The 16,271-nt window shown below is 46.2% G+C and overlaps 1 protein-coding gene across 1 annotated transcript in view; it reads left to right on the top strand.

Moving 5' to 3' along the window:
* Positions 1-16,271, top strand: part of LOC135554034 (zinc finger protein 385C-like) — a 136,618-nt gene that overhangs the window by 94,793 nt on the left and 25,554 nt on the right. Inside the window, exons 2-3 of the mRNA XM_064986033.1 lie at positions 2,460-2,602; positions 11,400-11,510. Coding sequence (XP_064842105.1) covers positions 2,460-2,602; positions 11,400-11,510 — 254 coding nt within the window. The remainder of the gene's footprint in view (positions 1-2,459; positions 2,603-11,399; positions 11,511-16,271) is intronic.

Raw genomic sequence — 16,271 nt, 5'->3', positions numbered from 1 at the left:
GCGACCAAGCTTTGACTTCCTGACTGATGTCTTGACATGTTGCTTCAATATATCCACATAATTTCCCTTTCTCATGATGCCATCTATTTTGTGAAGTGCACCAATCCCTCCTGCAGTAAAGCACCCCCACAACATGATGCTGCCACCCCTGTGCTTCACGGCTGGGATGGTGTTCTTCGGCTTGCAAGCAACCCCCTTTGTCCTCCAAACATAACGATAATGACATAACATAACATCCTTATGGCCAAACAGTTATATTTTTGTTTCATCAGACCAGAGGACAAAAAGTACGATCTTTGTCCGCATGTGCAGTTGCAAACCGTAAGTCTGGCTTTTTTATGGCGCTTTTGGAGCAGTGGCTTCTTCCTTGCAGAGCGTCCTTTCAGGTTATGTCGATATAGGACTTGTTTTATTGTGGATATAGATACCTTTGTACCTGTTTCCTCCAGCATCTTGACAAGGTCCTTTGCTGTTGTTCTGAGATTGATTTGCACTTTTCACACCAAAGTACGTTCATCTCTATGAGACAGAACACGTCTCCTTCCCGAGCGGTATGTTGGCTGCGTGGTCCCATGGTGTTTATACTTGCGTACTATTGTTTGTACAGATAAACGTGGTACCTTCAGGCGTTTGGAAATTGCTTCCAAGGATGAACCAGATTTGTGGAGGTCTGCAATTTTTTTCTGAGGTCTTGGCTGATTTCTTATTATTTTCCCATGATGTCAAACAAAAAAGGCACTGAGTTTGAAGGTAGGCCTTGAAATACATCCACAGGTACATCTCCAATTGACGTCAATTAGCCTATCAGAAGCTTCTAAAGACATGACATCATTTTCTGGAATTTTCCAAGCTGTTTAATGGCACAGCCAACTTAGTGTATGTAAACTTCTGATCCACTGGAATTGTGATACGATGAATTATAAGTAAAATAATCTGTCTGTAAACAATTGTTGGAAAAATTTCTTGTGTCATGCACAAAGTAGATGTCCTAATCGACTTGCCAAAACTATGTTTTGTTCACAAGAAATTTGTGGAGTGGTTGAAAAACGAGTTTTAATGACTCCAACCTAAGTGTATGTAAACTTCTGACTTCAACTGTACATACATATGTCATCATACCTGTAATATATACTGAATAGCTAGTCTTCACTTGTTGTGTTATATGGCTATATTATATTGCAGGTCCTTGGCTTTGTGAGAACAGTGGTACTATGTATAAGGTCTCACCTCTTGATCTGCTGTTTGTTATGACCTACTGTCGAGCAACCACCTACAACCACCCATGTTTTAGCATCTACTACATTACCAAGCTCAGCTGTGACTTTGTGTCTTATGGGTCGTAATGTACCAGACAATCTCCTCTCTTTCAGAGGTGACCGTTGTTATGGGATCAATTTCCTTTTTTTCCAAGGTGTGTGTTATTACGAGGTCAATCTCTTCTCTGTCTAAGGTGTGTGTTATTGTGTCCTGATATCTCCTCATCCTCCTTTCATATCCATGGTGTGTGTTGTAACGATGTGTTGCAGTGCGCATGCTCAGGGCAGGTCTGGCGACCCAGAGATGATACTGATGATTGATCCTGGCGGTGGGATAAGTACCCAGCTCAGCACCGGCCCACTGAAACGCAGCCAGCTGGAAAATTAGAAATCTCTTCATCCCTGGTCCATTTGATATCCGGTATCATCTTCCCAGCTCGTACGGTGCAGGCCAGGCACTCCCCTCTCACAGCCAATAAATCTGTAATTAAATGATGTGTGTGTGTGTATACGTGAGCGCCCGGTGCACGTACTTGAAGGATTAGCTCTGGCAGTGGGGTGATAGGATGTAGGGGGTCGTGAAGGGGGGTTGCTCACATGTCAGGCCCCCCCCACACACACCTTACCTCACACCTTACCCCCACCTCCCACCTTACCTTCCACCTTACCTCCCACCTTACCCCCCATCTCACACCTTACCTCACACCTCCCACCTTACCTCACAGCTTACATCCACCATACCTCATACCTTACCTCACATCTCACAACTTTTCTCCCACCCTACGTCACACCTACCTCACACCTTACTTCACACCTTACCTCCCACCTCACACCCCCACCTTACCTCACACCTTACCTCACACCTCCCAACCTATCTCCCACGTTACCTCCCCACTTTCACACCTTACCTCCCACCTTACCTCACACCTCCCACATCTCACACCTCACCTCCCACCTTACCTCACACCTCCCACATCTCACACCTTACCTCCCACACCTCACACCTCACCTCACCTCCCACCTTACCTCACACCTTACTCCCACACCTCACACCTTACCTCACACCTTACCTCACTCCTTACCTCACTCCTTACCTACCAAACTCACTGGTAGTGAGAAGAGACAGAAAACGAAACATCAAAGGGTCTCTCATGATTGTTCTGAGTGTTTGTCTAACCCTGTTGTGTGTTGTGTTCCATCCAGGCACCTCTGCCCAGGGCAACCCCCTCCTGGCCTCCCTGCCTGTCCCGGGACGGCCCCTGCAGCCTCATCTCGACCTCAAGCACTTCCTGCCTTTCAGGCTCAATGGATCGTCCCCCCTCAGCCTCTTCCCTAACTTCAGCACAGTGAGTTACACAGGCCGGCATGGCACATCAACATCACCAAGTCATATCTACGTAACTCCCACGCCGCTGGTGTGAACTCAAAATATCTTTTGGTCTGTAAAATATTCTGTTATTTTCATGAGCTTAAGATGTCTGAAAAATAGGCTACTCAAAGTGCCTGATGCCATTACCTTCAATTCCAATATATCTGTTAGTATTATAGAGTCACGCCCACCTATGTGCGGACATTGTCAAAGGCTCCACCCACTGGACAGGTAGGGAACCAAGGTGACCAGAAGAATACAGTATCGGTTCTTGGGGGATTTAAGAGAAGGGAAGTAAAAGTGAATTTGTTAAGAGATTTGTAAATTCAAATATAGTTAATGTATTTTAACTGTACTCCACATTAAATGTACTCCAAATAGAAATAAGCACATATAATAATTTGAGAGTGTGGGGGGGTGGGAAGGGGATATATATTGACAATGTATGAAATTGAAATATGCTTGATTATCTACCATGGAAAAATTATACAAACAAATATAATTGAAAAATAACTGTAAATAAATAGAGTAATGAGTTGAGTAGAATACAATTACATTATTTTCTTATTTGCATATTCTAACATGTTCTACTTTTGGAAGACCTCGACATCGCTGTTGTTTTGTATATATGTTGTTGTTGACTGTGTTGCTTTGAAAATCTTCAATAAAATGTTAGAAAGAAAGAATGCCGTACAGGGGAGGAGGGGTAGAGTGAACTCACATTGAGCTGCTGACTGGGTGTCCAGGGATTCTGATGATGTGATATTCAACAACCATACTACTGTTTTAATGACAGTTTTATTGACCGCTGACCCCTCAGCCCCTCACGGTGCTAGACTTGTCTCCCGGTCCCACAGACGCTTGTTACAGCCTGTAGTAGTTGGAACTTTTCATTTCTCCTGGGCTTTGAGGTATAATCGTTATTCCTAGAGTGTTTTCCCCCTCAGCATCGTGGAAGATTTAATACCAGCAACCCAGAGACAAGTCCACCTATCTTTTGTTTTTAAACAGACCTATAAGCCACACAGCTTTACACACCTGCAGTCTGCTGGTTACATTGCTTCAGATACTTCTGTGTCTAGAATTAAGAAATGGTGAGTTTTTGATCCTTCTCTTACAGACTGTGTGCGTGTGCGTGCGTGCGTGTGCGTGCGTGCGTGCGCGTACGTGCGCGCGTGCGTTCACTACATGACCAAGAGTATGTGGACATCTGCTTGCCACAACTTTGGAAGCAGAAAAACGTTTAGAATGTCACTGTATGCTGAAGCATTAAGATTTCCCTTCTCTGGAACTTAGGGGCCTAGCCCAAACCATGAAAAACAGCCCCAGACCATTATTCCTCCTCCACCAAACTTTACAGTTGGCACTATGCATTGGGGCAGGTAGCGTTCTACAGGCAGCCACCAAACTGAGATTCGTCTTTCAGACTGCCAGTTGGTGAAGTGTGATTCATCACCCCAGAGAACGTGTTTCCACTGTTCCAGCTGACGCTTGGTATTGGGCATGGTGATCTTAGTCTTGTGTGCGGCTGCTCGGCCATGGAAACCCATTTCATGAAGCTCCTGACTAACTGACTACCGGGGAAGCTCTAGCAGAGCAGAAATATGACAAACTGACTTGTTGGGAAGGTGGCATCCTATGACGGTGCCACATTGAAAGTCACTGAGCTCTTCAGTACAGGCCGTTCTACTGCCAATGTTTGTCTATGTAGATTGCATGGCAGTGTGCTTGATTTTATACCCCTGTCATAAACAGGTGTGACTGAAATAGCCAAATCCACTAATTTGAATGGGTGTACACATACAGTGGGGCAAAAAAGTATTTAGTCAGGCACCAATTGTGCAAGTTCTCCCACTTAAAAAGAGGAGAGAGGCCTGTAATTTTCGTCACTTCAACTATGACAGACAAAATGAGAAAAAAAAATCCAGAAAATCACATTGTAGGATTTTTACTTTATTTATTTGCAAATGATGGTGGAAAGTAAGTATTTGGTCACCTACAAACAAGCAAGATTTCTGGCTCTCACAGACCTCTCACAGACCAGTACTTCTTTAAGAGGCTCCTCTGTCCTCCACTCGTTACCTGTAATTAATGGCACCTGTTTGAACTTGTTATCAGTATAAAAGACACCTGTCCACAACCTCAAACAGTCACACCCCAAACTCCAACATGGCCAATTCCAAAGAGCTGTCAAAGGACACCAGAAACAAAATTGTAGACCTGCACCAGGCTGGGAAGACTGAATCTGCAATAGGTAAGCAGCTTGGTTTGAAGAAATCAACTGTGGGAGCAATTATTAGGAAATGGAAGACATACAAGACCACTTATAATATCCCTTGATCTGGGGCTCCACGCAAGATCTCACCCCGTGGGGTCAAAACGATCACAAGAACGGTGAGCAAAAATCCCAGAACCACATAGTGAATGACCTGGACCTAGTGAATGACCTGCAGAGAGCTGGGACCAAAGTAACAAAGCCTACCATCAGTAAAACACTACGCCGCCAGGGACTCAAATTACAGTCCTTTCTCATCTTTTTAAGTGGGAGAACTTGCACAATTGGTGGCTGACTAAATACTTTTTTGCCCCACTGTACATTTTGGCCATGTAGTGTATCAGAATGACTATTCATATTGACAACTACAATTTGCCTATATAGTGTACACTACCGTTCAAAAGTTTGGGGTCGCTTAGAAATGTCCATTAAAATAACATCAAATTGATCACAAATACAGTGTACGGTAGACATTGTTAATGTTGTAAATGACTATTGTCGCTGGAAACGGCTGATTTAAAAAAAATGGAATATCTACATTGGCGTACAGAGGCCCATTATCAGCAGCCATCACTCCTGTGTTCCAATGGCACGTTGTATTTGCTAATCCAAAATTATAATTTTAAAAGGCTAATTGGTCATTAGAAAACCCTTTTGCAATTATGTTCGCACAGCTGAAAACTGTGGGAGAGGTGAGACACAGAGATCTGTGGTTCTGATTCACACAGTGGAAGGATGAGGAGCATGGGGAGAGGTGGAGGATCTAAGAGTATGCACGTGTCCTGTATCAGAAGGGGGTCTGGGAGCGTGCACGTGTCCTGTATCATAGTGGTCTGGGAGCGTGCACGTGTCCTGTATCAGATGGTGGTCTGGGAGTGTGCACGTGTCCTGTATCAGAAGGGGGTCTGGGAGTGTGCACGTGTCCTGTATCAGAAGGGGGTCTGGGAGCGTGCACGTGTCCTGTATCATGGTTGTCTGGGAGTGTGCACGTGTCCTGTATCAGAAGGGGGTCTGGGAGTGTGCACGTGTCCTGTATCAGATGGTGGTCTGGGAGTGTGCATGTGTCCTGTATCGGATGGTCGTCTGGGAGTGTGCACGTGTCTTGTATCAGATGGTCATCTGGGAGCGTGCACGTGTCTTGTATCAGATGGTCATCTGGGAGTGTGCACGTGTCTTGTATCAGATGGTCATCTGGGAGCGTGCACGTGTCCTGTATCAGATGGTGGTCTGGGAGTGTGCACGTGTCCTGTATCAGATGGTGGTCTGGGAGCGTGCACGTGTCCTGTATCAGATGGTCGACTGGGAGCGTTCACGTGTCCTGTATCGGATGGTGGTCTGGGAGCGTGCACGTGTCCTGTATCGGATGGTCATCTGGGAGCGTGCACGTGTCCTGTATCAGATGGTTGTCTGGGAGCGTGCATGTGTCCTGTAACAGATGGTGGTCTGGGAGCGTGCACGTGTCCTGTATCAGATGGTCGACTGGGAGCGTGCACGTGTCCTGTATCAGATGGTTGTCTGGGAGTGTGCACGTGTCCTGTAACAGATGGTGGTCTGGGAGCGTGCACGTGTCCTGTATCAGATGGTCGACTGGGAGCGTTCACATGTCCTGTATCGGATGGTGGTCTGGGAGCGTGCACGTGTCCTGTATCGGATGGTCATCTGGGAGCGTGCACGTGTCCTGTATCAGATGGTTGTCTGGGAGCGTGCATGTGTCCTGTATCAGATGGTTGTCTGGGAGCGTGCACGTGTCCTGTATTGGAGTAAATCGCCACCTTCCGGAGACACCTGAAACCCCACCCTCTTCAAGGAATACCTAGGATAGGATAAGTAATCCTTCTCACCCCCCCCCCCCCCCTTAAATGATTTAGATGCACTATTGTAAGTGGCTGTTCCACTGGATGTCAGAAGGTGAATTCACCAATTTGTAAGTCGCTCTGGATAAGAGCGTCTGCTAAATGACTTAAATGTAAATGTAAATGTCATCTGGGAGCGTGCACGTGTCCTGTATCAGATGGTTGTCTGGGAGCGTGCACGTGTCCTGTATCATGGTGGTCTGGGAGCGTGCACGTGTCCTGTATCAGATGGTGGTCTGGGAGCGTGCACGTGTCCTGTATCAGATGGTGGTCTGGGAGTGTGCACGTGTCCTGTATCAGATGGTGGTCTGGGAGTGTGCACGTGTCCTGTATCAGATGGTGGTCTGGGAGTGTGCACGTGTCCTGTAACAGATGGTGGTCTGGGAGCGTGCACGTGTCCTGTATCAGATGGTGGTCTGGGAGTGTGCACGTGTCCTGTATCAGATGGTGGTCTGGGAGCGTGCACGTGTCCTGTATCAGATGGTGGTCTAGGAGCGTGCACGTGTCCTTTATCAGATGGTGGTCTGGGAGCGTGCACGTGTCCTGTATCAGATGGTTGTCTGGGAGCGTGCACGTGTCCTGTATCGGATGGTCATCTGGGAGCGTGCACGTGTCCTGTATCAGATGGTTGTCTGGGAGCGTGCACGTGTCCTGTATCATGGTGGTCTTGGAGCGTGCACGTGTCCTGTATCAGATGGTGTTCTGGGAGTGTGCACGTGTCCTGTATCAGATGGTGGTTTGGGAGCGTGCACGTGTCTTGTATCAGATGGTGGTCTGGGAGTGTGCACGTGTCCTGTATCAGATGGTGGTCTGGGAGTGTGCACGTGTCCTGTATCAGATGGTGGTCTGGGAGGGTGCACGTGTCCTATATCAGATGGTGGTCTGGGAGTGTGCACGTGTTTTGTATTAGATGGTGGTCTGGGAGTGTGCACGTGTCCTGTATCAGATGGTGGTCTGGGAGCGTGCACGTGTCCTGTATCAGATGGTGGTCTAGGAGCATGCACGTGTCCTGTATCAGATGGTCATCTGGGAGCGTGCACGTGTCCTTTATCGGATAGTCATCTGGGAGCGTTCGCGTGTCCTTTATCAGATGGTCATCTGGGAGCGTGCACGTGTCCTTTATCAGATGGTCATCTGGGAGCGTTCGCGTGTCCTTTATCGGATGGTCATCTGGGAGCATTCGCGTGTCCTTTATCGGATAGTCATCTGGGAGCGTTCGCGTGTCCTTTTTCAGATAGTCATCTGGGAGCGTTCGCGTGTCCTTTATCAGATAGTCATCTGGGAGCGTTCGCGTGTCCTTTATCAGATAGTCATCTGGGAGCGTTCGCGTGTCCTTTATCGGATAGTCATCTGGGAGCATTCGCGTGTCCTTTATCAGATGGTCATCTGGGAGCGTTCGCGTGTCCTTTATCGGATGGTCATCTGGGAGCGTTCGCGTGTCCTTTATCAGATAGTCATCTGGGAGCGTTCGCCTGTCCTTTATCGGATAGTCATCTGGGAGCGTTCGCGTGTCCTTTATCAGATGGTCATCTGGGAGCATTCGCGTGTCCTTTATCAGATGGTCATCTGGGAGCGTTCGCGTGTCCTTTATCGGATGGTCATCTGGGAGCGTTCGCGTGTCCTTTATCGGATGGTCATCTGGGAGCGTTCGCGTGTCCTTTATCAGATAGTCATCTGGGAGCGTTCGCGTGTCCTTTATCGGATAGTCATCTGGGAGAGTTCGCGTGTCCTTTATCAGATGGTCATCTGGGAGCGTTCGCGTGTCCTTTATCAGATGGTCATCTGGGAGCGTTCGCGTGTCCTTTATCAGATGGTCATCTGGGAGCGTTCGCTTGTCCTTTATCGGATAGTCATCTGGGAGCGTTCACGTGTCCTTTATCAGATGGTCATCTGGGAGCGTTCGCGTGTCCTTTATCAGATGGTCATCTGGGAGCGTTCGCGTGTCCTTTATCAGATGGTCATCTGGGAGCGTTCGCGTGTCCTTTATCAGATAGTCATCTGGGAGCGTTCGCGTGTCCTTTATCAGATAGTCATCTGGGAGCGTTCGCGTGTCCTTTATCAGATAGTCATCTGGGAGCGTTCACGTGTCCTTTATCAGATAGTCATCTGGGAGCGTTCGCGTGTCCTTTATCAGATAGTCATCTGGGAGCGTTCACGTGTCCTTTATCGGATGGTCATCTGGGAGCGTGCACGTGTCTTGTATCGGATGGTCATCTGGGAGCGTTCGCGTGTCCTTTATCAGATAGTCATCTGGGAGCGTTCCCGTGTCCTGTGTCGGATGGTCATCTGGGAGCGTTCACGTGTCCTTTATCAGATAGTCATCTGGGAGCGTTCGCGTGTCCTTTATCAGATAGTCATCTGGGAGCGTTCCCGTGTCCTGTGTCGGATGGTCATCTGGGAGCGTTCACGTGTCCTGTATCAGATAGTCATCTGGGAGCGTTCGCGTGTCCTTTATCAGATAGTCATCTGGGAGCGTTCCCGTGTCCTGTGTCGGATGGTGGTCTGGGAGCGTTCGCGTGTCCTGTATCAGATGGTCATCTGGGAGCGTTCACATGTCCTTTATCGGATGGTCATCTGGGAGCGTGCGTGTATCTTGTATCGGATGATGGTCTGGGAGCGTTCACGTTTCCTTTATAGGATGGTCATCTGGGAACGTGCACGTGTCTTGTATCGGATGGTGGGGTACAGACTTTCCAAGTGAAAGGCTCCCTCTGTGTGTGATCACCGGCAGACCAACACCCACAGCCACCCAGGCTGCCTGGTGAGAAAACCTGCCTAGCCAATCACAAAGCCAGGGAGTAAACTAGCCAACCAGTCAGAGCATCAGTATTAGTAGTAGTAACATCTGCATTATTCATACAACCTGCCTTCCAGCACAGAAAAAAACACACCACCAGAAAATGACAGTATCACCACACTATGAAGTCATCTATGAACCACTACTTCTCTAGCATACAGCTAGCAGATGTGCTACATAGCCTTTCGCTTGCCACCAACTCCCTAGAATTCAACCAGCCTTCAAGAGTTAATAACAGCAAATGACACCCACCTCAGACTTCTGGCACAGAATAATTCATCTATAGCGGCTATGTGACCTAGCTAATATAACACACAGCAGACCAATACAGCTATGGCATTAATCACCAGGACCCTTCCCCCTCTTCCAGTCTCAACTTTCCTCTTTCCTAGGCTGTGTCCTAAATGACACCCTATTCCCAGTTTAGTGCACTACTGGCCCTGGTCAAAAGTAGTGCACTACATAGGGAATAGGGTCTAATTTGGGACTCCAGCCCCAGTCTCAATGGTGACATTCAGGTTCTCTGGGGCCCGGTGAGGCAGAGGCACACGTTGTTCGGGGCGGTGCAGGGGAGGTGCAGGGGGAAGATGAATGCACCTGTCTCACGAGCTAAATAGACCCCAGTCTCCCCCTGCACCTCCCCTGCACCTCAATCATCGTTTCAGCTGCGGCCCGCCGTGAGATAGCTCCTGTCTGCAGAGGGGGAGGGGGGAGGGGGGAGAGAGGAAGTGGGCCGGACAATAGGTGCATTTATACCGGCCTGTTCAGGATGGCTGCGGGCGAACAATGGCCACATTCTCTCAGCTCCCTAAAACAAATAGTTGTGTGCGGCGTACCCTGTGAAGGTGGCCAGGGGGCACAGTGTAGAGGAGCTCTGTTTCCATGACACAGTTTTGGCTTCGGAAGGGAAAGGTTAGTTGCTCCCCGAGGTAGCAGCACTGCACCGCGTTGTTTAAGGAGCCAGAATAGAGGGGTGTAGGGTTACCCTTGAGGGAACAGCGGGTAAGCGGTGTTGCACAGGGTGGAGGTTGTAAGACAGGTGCTTTTAAGGTTGTTTCTATTCCACACCCCACCACACCTGGCCTTTTGAAAACAGATTATTTCGAGTCAACACAGAAACAGAGCTGTGTGTGTTTGTGTGTGTGTTCATGCCTGTGTGTGTATTGAGTGGCAGCCATTGTTTAGTGTTGTGTATCAGACAATAGCCAGTGCCATCCACACACACAGCCACTGTTGTGAAGTGATGCCAGGGAAGACGTATATCTGGTTACACTGAGTGTAACATGGCTTGCCCAGCACTTTGTTCCAACCCAGCCCTCCACAACGGGCACAGCCACCCCCCACCTCCCTATCTGTCTCTGAGGAGAGGGCAGCGTGGGGCGATCCAGACGCCAGGCTGGGGAAGGATCCCAGGGTGATTGTTATATTTGATACCGTGCTGATGGGGGGCCACACTGAAATCAGCTGTCGTCATGCAATCCAGCCATTCTAATCAAGCCCAGAGCAGTCCCTCTGGCTCTGGCCTCACACCCCCTATCAGCTGTGATGGGGAGAGAATATCTTCCCTCTCACAGGAATCTCTGCAGGCTTTCGGCACATAGACAGTAAACGTCATGTGACCTGTCATCTATATTGTCTGCACAAAGTCCCTTTCTCGAGCTACTTCCCACTATACTGCCCTGGATCAGAGCTCGCATGCCGTTGGATCCTCAGGCTGACATTAGCTGCGTCTCCAATTCTCCATGCAGTTTTGTTGTGGTCAAACCCAGTGGATTTATAGGGGTATCAGGGGTCAGAGGTCGCGGATGGACTGATAGATTTAGCCCCTGGTCTCCTGTCTGTTCTGCAGATGGACCCGGTGCAGAAGGCGGTGATCAACCACACGTTTGGCGTCCCTCAGCCACTCAAGAAGAAACAGATCATCTCCTGTAACATCTGTCACCTGCGCTTCAACTCCCCGGTAAGTGAGAGAGAGAGAGAGAGAGAGAGAGAGAGAGAGTGTGTGTGTGTGTGTGTGTTTGTGCGTATGTGTTTGTCTGCATGACTGCGAGAGGGAAAGGGAGATAAGAGAGAGTGATTAAGGGAGAAGGAAAGTCAGTTGCAGACTTTAGTGGGTAGATTTGACAGTTAGAAGAAATCAACATTTATTTGTTCCTTCCAGCTATCTTCTTTAATGTTTTAAGAAAATAAAGCCGTTCCAAATTACCTGAGCTCTTATCATCCTCACTGACTCACAGCAGCTTATCTGTGGCGGCTGATAGGGAGTCCAGTCGGGCTCTGAGCGTGCATGCGTGTGTTTGTGTGTGTGTATCCACACGCTCGTGCGTGTGTTCCTCTGTGTGAAATGTTCTTATTATTCAATCAGAAGGTATTCATTTGCTTTTCTGTATTCCTGGATATCTGAAGTGGTGTGCGTGGGTGTGAGACTGTACTGCGGTAGGTTGTATTGGTGCGAGGGATTAGACAGCAGGGAAAGCTTCCGTTTATCAGCAAAGAGCAGAAACAATCACGAGCCCGGGCAGGAGCCAACATTCTCAACTCCTCTCTTGATTTCTCCCATTCCTGCCACCTCAAACACACACACACACGCACGCGCGCACACACGCACGCACGCGCACACGCACACGCACACACGCACACGCACACGCACACGCACACGCACACGCACACGCACACACACACACACAGTCACAGTCACAGTCACAGTCACAGTCACATACACAGTCACATACACAGTCACATACACACAGTCACATAAACAAACAACCAATGAAATGGGATGTCTTAAACACACAAACACCAAAGAGTTGGGCAAAGGCTGATAAAAAAAAAATGTAAAACTCTCTTTCTCCCTGTCCCCCTCTCTCTCTCTCTCCCACATACACACAGAGGAACACACAAATACTGTTTCACACACACACGTCCTCTGGAGACTTGATCTTCAAAGAGGAGCAGAGACACAGAAGAGGGTGAGCTGAGGCTGAGGGGGAAAGGAAAGCAGAGTAGACAGTGGCAGGCGTTCTCTCCAGGCTTCACACGGCAGAGCAAATCCCATTCCCATCCTCCCTCCGTACAACGCGAGCTACAGCTGGAGAGAGGTGTCAGGTCTGGGGGTCTGAGGTGGGGGGGGGTGAGAAGACGGGGCACGGAGCTTTAAACAGCCTATTATAGGGAGGAGGAAAACTTCCTCAGTCAAACTGTAAATAAACTTTCAATGGAAAATTAAATAAGTATTTATTTGCGGTGTATTGTAGACTATTTATTATTAGATATTGTTTATGAGCTCCACGTTCTGTAATGTTTATTTGAAATATAAAGAATGTTCGTTGTGAACGTACATTCGATGTAGCACATTGAATCGTCAGATAGTGATCGAGACAGAAGCCTTATTTAGAGAATGTGTAATAAAGAGTGTATTCAACTTCTATAGCGCTTTTCATGACAGTAAGAGTCTCAAAGCTTGCATTCATGTCTGGTAGTGTGACGTGACAGTCAGTGCCTTTTAAAATGCTAAGTGCTCATGCTAATGTTCATTTCACACTCCCTGTGTCTCCCTGTCTCTCCGTGTGTCGCGTACTGTATGGCTCGGAGTTGGACTGGAGAGCGGAGAACGTACGGGGGCTGAAAGAGAGCAGAGCTGATTTGTCACAGCACAATAATCTCATAAGCATTTTCACGGCCGATCAGTCAGACGACATGGTGAAATATTATAGTCCAAGTAATGTTTAAAGAAGTGTTGATGGCTGCTGTTGGTTTATTTATAGCCAGAGCTCCCGACACAGAACGGTAGGTACATCATTTGGTTTGTTAATATTGTACACAGTGTAGATATTTAACTACATAGAAAGAGAGCATGGTTCTGATGGATCTGATCTGCTTTGGTTTTTACTTTTACCCACATTGCTTTGTTGTCGTGTGTGTGTGTGCGTGTGTGCGTGTGTGTGTGTGTGTGTGTGTGTGTGTGTGTGTGTGTGTGTGTGTGTGTGTGTGTGTGTGTGTGTGTGTGTGTGTGTGTGTGTGTGTGTGTGTGTGTGTGTGTGTGTGTGTGTGTGTGTGTGTGTGTGTGTGTGTGTGTGTGTGTGGTACCATGGCTATTAAGGTTATTATGGAGGCTGAGGCAGTTGAGAGAAGATACAAAACCCAAAAGGAGCACCAGTGTGTTGTATTCATTCTAATGAGAAGGTCTCATTGTGTGAGAGAAACTTAATTGAACAGGGTGAGTCACTTCCACGCTTCTCTCCAGCATTTAGGATTCCTTCATTGGCTTGCCCATCAAAGTAGAACCCACTCTTTCTCTTCATTCTAATTTCTTCCCCACAATTCATTTCAGGTCTATTTGCGGCTTGGGTTATTTTATTACTTATTTGCATTTATATGGCAAGGTAGGAAATTCTTTGAATTCTAAAGAGGAGCTGGATAGAGAGACGGCTGTGAGTTGATCATTATGAGTTCATGACAGAGCAGAACAGCAAGAGTGAGGAATGCATTTACTTGATCAATTCTGAGCTAACTATTTGTCTTGCTGTTTGTGCAGTAGCCTTGATATTTCAGTTACCATTGTTTCAGCCAATCAGCACCCAGGAGCAAAATTATTAAATACTGTATATATATTTTTTTATCGGTTTGGTGCAATTTTCATTTTCAACTCTTAGTACAAAAGCTCATCAAAAAGTACAACACACAAAATCAGACAGTCACTTTTTCGCCAAACTTAATCAGTGTTTCATCTAGAAATAAATGTTTCCCATTTCAATACATCTATATATGAAGTAATTTCACAATGCAATGCTCACATTACTTTTGATATGATTCTCTTCTCTTTTGTAAAAATATATTTTACTATTACTTAATCCGTTTGGTAAACCTACAGATTTGACATGTGTACTGGTTTGTCTGCTACAGATTTAGATTTAGAGAACAACAATAGATAATGAAAATGTATGTCTCTAAAGTAGAAACATAAATAGTATAATATATACTCGAATGTACTACCATGATGATGACTAATGATTTTACATCACAGTAAAAAAAAAAAAAGAAAGTCTGATCCAATATTGACAAGATCAAGAGAAATACTGTTTGTAATGAATCAAATCCAAGTTTATTGGTTGTGTACACATATAAGCAGATGTTACAGCAGGTGCAGTGAAATGCTCACATTTCTTGCTCCTACAATGCAGTAATACAATACCAATACAATATCAATACAATATCAATACAATACAATACCAATACAATACCAATACAATACCAATACAATATCAATAAAATATCAATACAATATCAATACAATACCAATACAATATCAATACAATATCAATACAATACCAATACAATATCAATACAATACCAATACAATATCAATACGCAAATCTTCCAGAAAGTCCAAAACAGGAAAGAAATGCATCCCCAGAATGAAGTTGCTCTGGTCTTTTTGACAGTGGCTGACACAGTTCTGTAACACCCCAGTGGGATTCGAACCCACAACTCTGGTGTTGCTCGTGCCATGCTCCTACGAACTAAGCCATGTCCAGGAACACTACAATACATGTAAAAATATATATATATATATACATTACTGTAAAGTACAATACACGATTACAATACAGGTGGAAGATGTATGATTGCCATACGCCTAAGTGTACCACCCTCCTTCAGGGCCTCGAGGAGGCATGCAAATAACATCAATCCAGACCAGGCTTCGATTCACCGAAAGGTTTTTCCCCAGGTGTGTGAATAATAAGGATATTTACTGCGATTTCGATGAGAACCTATGGCAAAATGCTCAAGACAGTCTTCATGCAAACTAGTGCCTGCTAAACACGATGTTTCTGTCATTTATTTCATTTGTTATATTGTGAAATATGTCTTTAATGATCACACCTTTGATCACACGTGGGATAGAAATGATGGAAATTTGATGTTCAGTCAATTTTAATCGGCAGCGCAAGTCTATTGCCTCATGTGAAAACAGCGTAATGTACTGTAATTTATAGTACTGTAGCATTCTGCATTCAAATAACAATTTTTTCTATTGGATTCAATGGTAGTTAAAATAACTACATTGAGAAGATATCATTATGTTGTGTTTAGGTGATTAAACTAATGTACTCATTATATTTCACAGTAAACTTCTATCTTGGATCAAATGGTTGTGTGGTGAAAGAAGTCTCCAAACAAAATGAACGCACAATGAAAGGTTTTGAATGTAAGACTGGCTGCGTTACAAGTGTTACCAGGTTGGGAGTTTTGTGCGAAGAGTTTTAAATTCACCACATACTTGTGAAAATTGTACCGAACTGTATTCTTACAGTAATGAACAATAGTCTACATGAAAGCTTGAACTACTGACACCCCTCCACCCAGTCCTAATGCAGTTTGTCAAAACAAACAAACATAATTGGATGTATGGTTAGGTTCTGTTTGTGTGTTAGAGAGAGAGAGAGAGAGAGAGGGAGGGAGAGAGAGAGAGAGAGAGAGAGAGAGAGAGAGAGAGAGAGAGAGAGAGAGAGAGAGAGAGAGAACGCATGTGTCACTGTCTGTGGGGGGTCTGTATGTGTTTGTGGGGTCTTGCTAGTCATGTGTCCTTCTTTGTAGTCATCTCTCCAACAAGACTGAGTTGGTGATAGTCCAATACAGGTCTCAGCTTCATCTGTTTACATTTTAATGAGTGATCTCTGTATCGATTCATCTGCTATTTCTATTTGCTCTGAGCGCAGGG

The sequence above is a fragment of the Oncorhynchus masou genome, chromosome 14 (genome assembly GCF_036934945.1).
Source record: "Oncorhynchus masou masou isolate Uvic2021 chromosome 14, UVic_Omas_1.1, whole genome shotgun sequence".
Classification (NCBI taxonomy): Eukaryota; Metazoa; Chordata; class Actinopteri; order Salmoniformes; family Salmonidae; genus Oncorhynchus; species Oncorhynchus masou.
The sequence above is the reverse complement of the archived record's forward strand: the minus strand, read 5'-3'. Positions and strand labels throughout refer to the sequence as shown.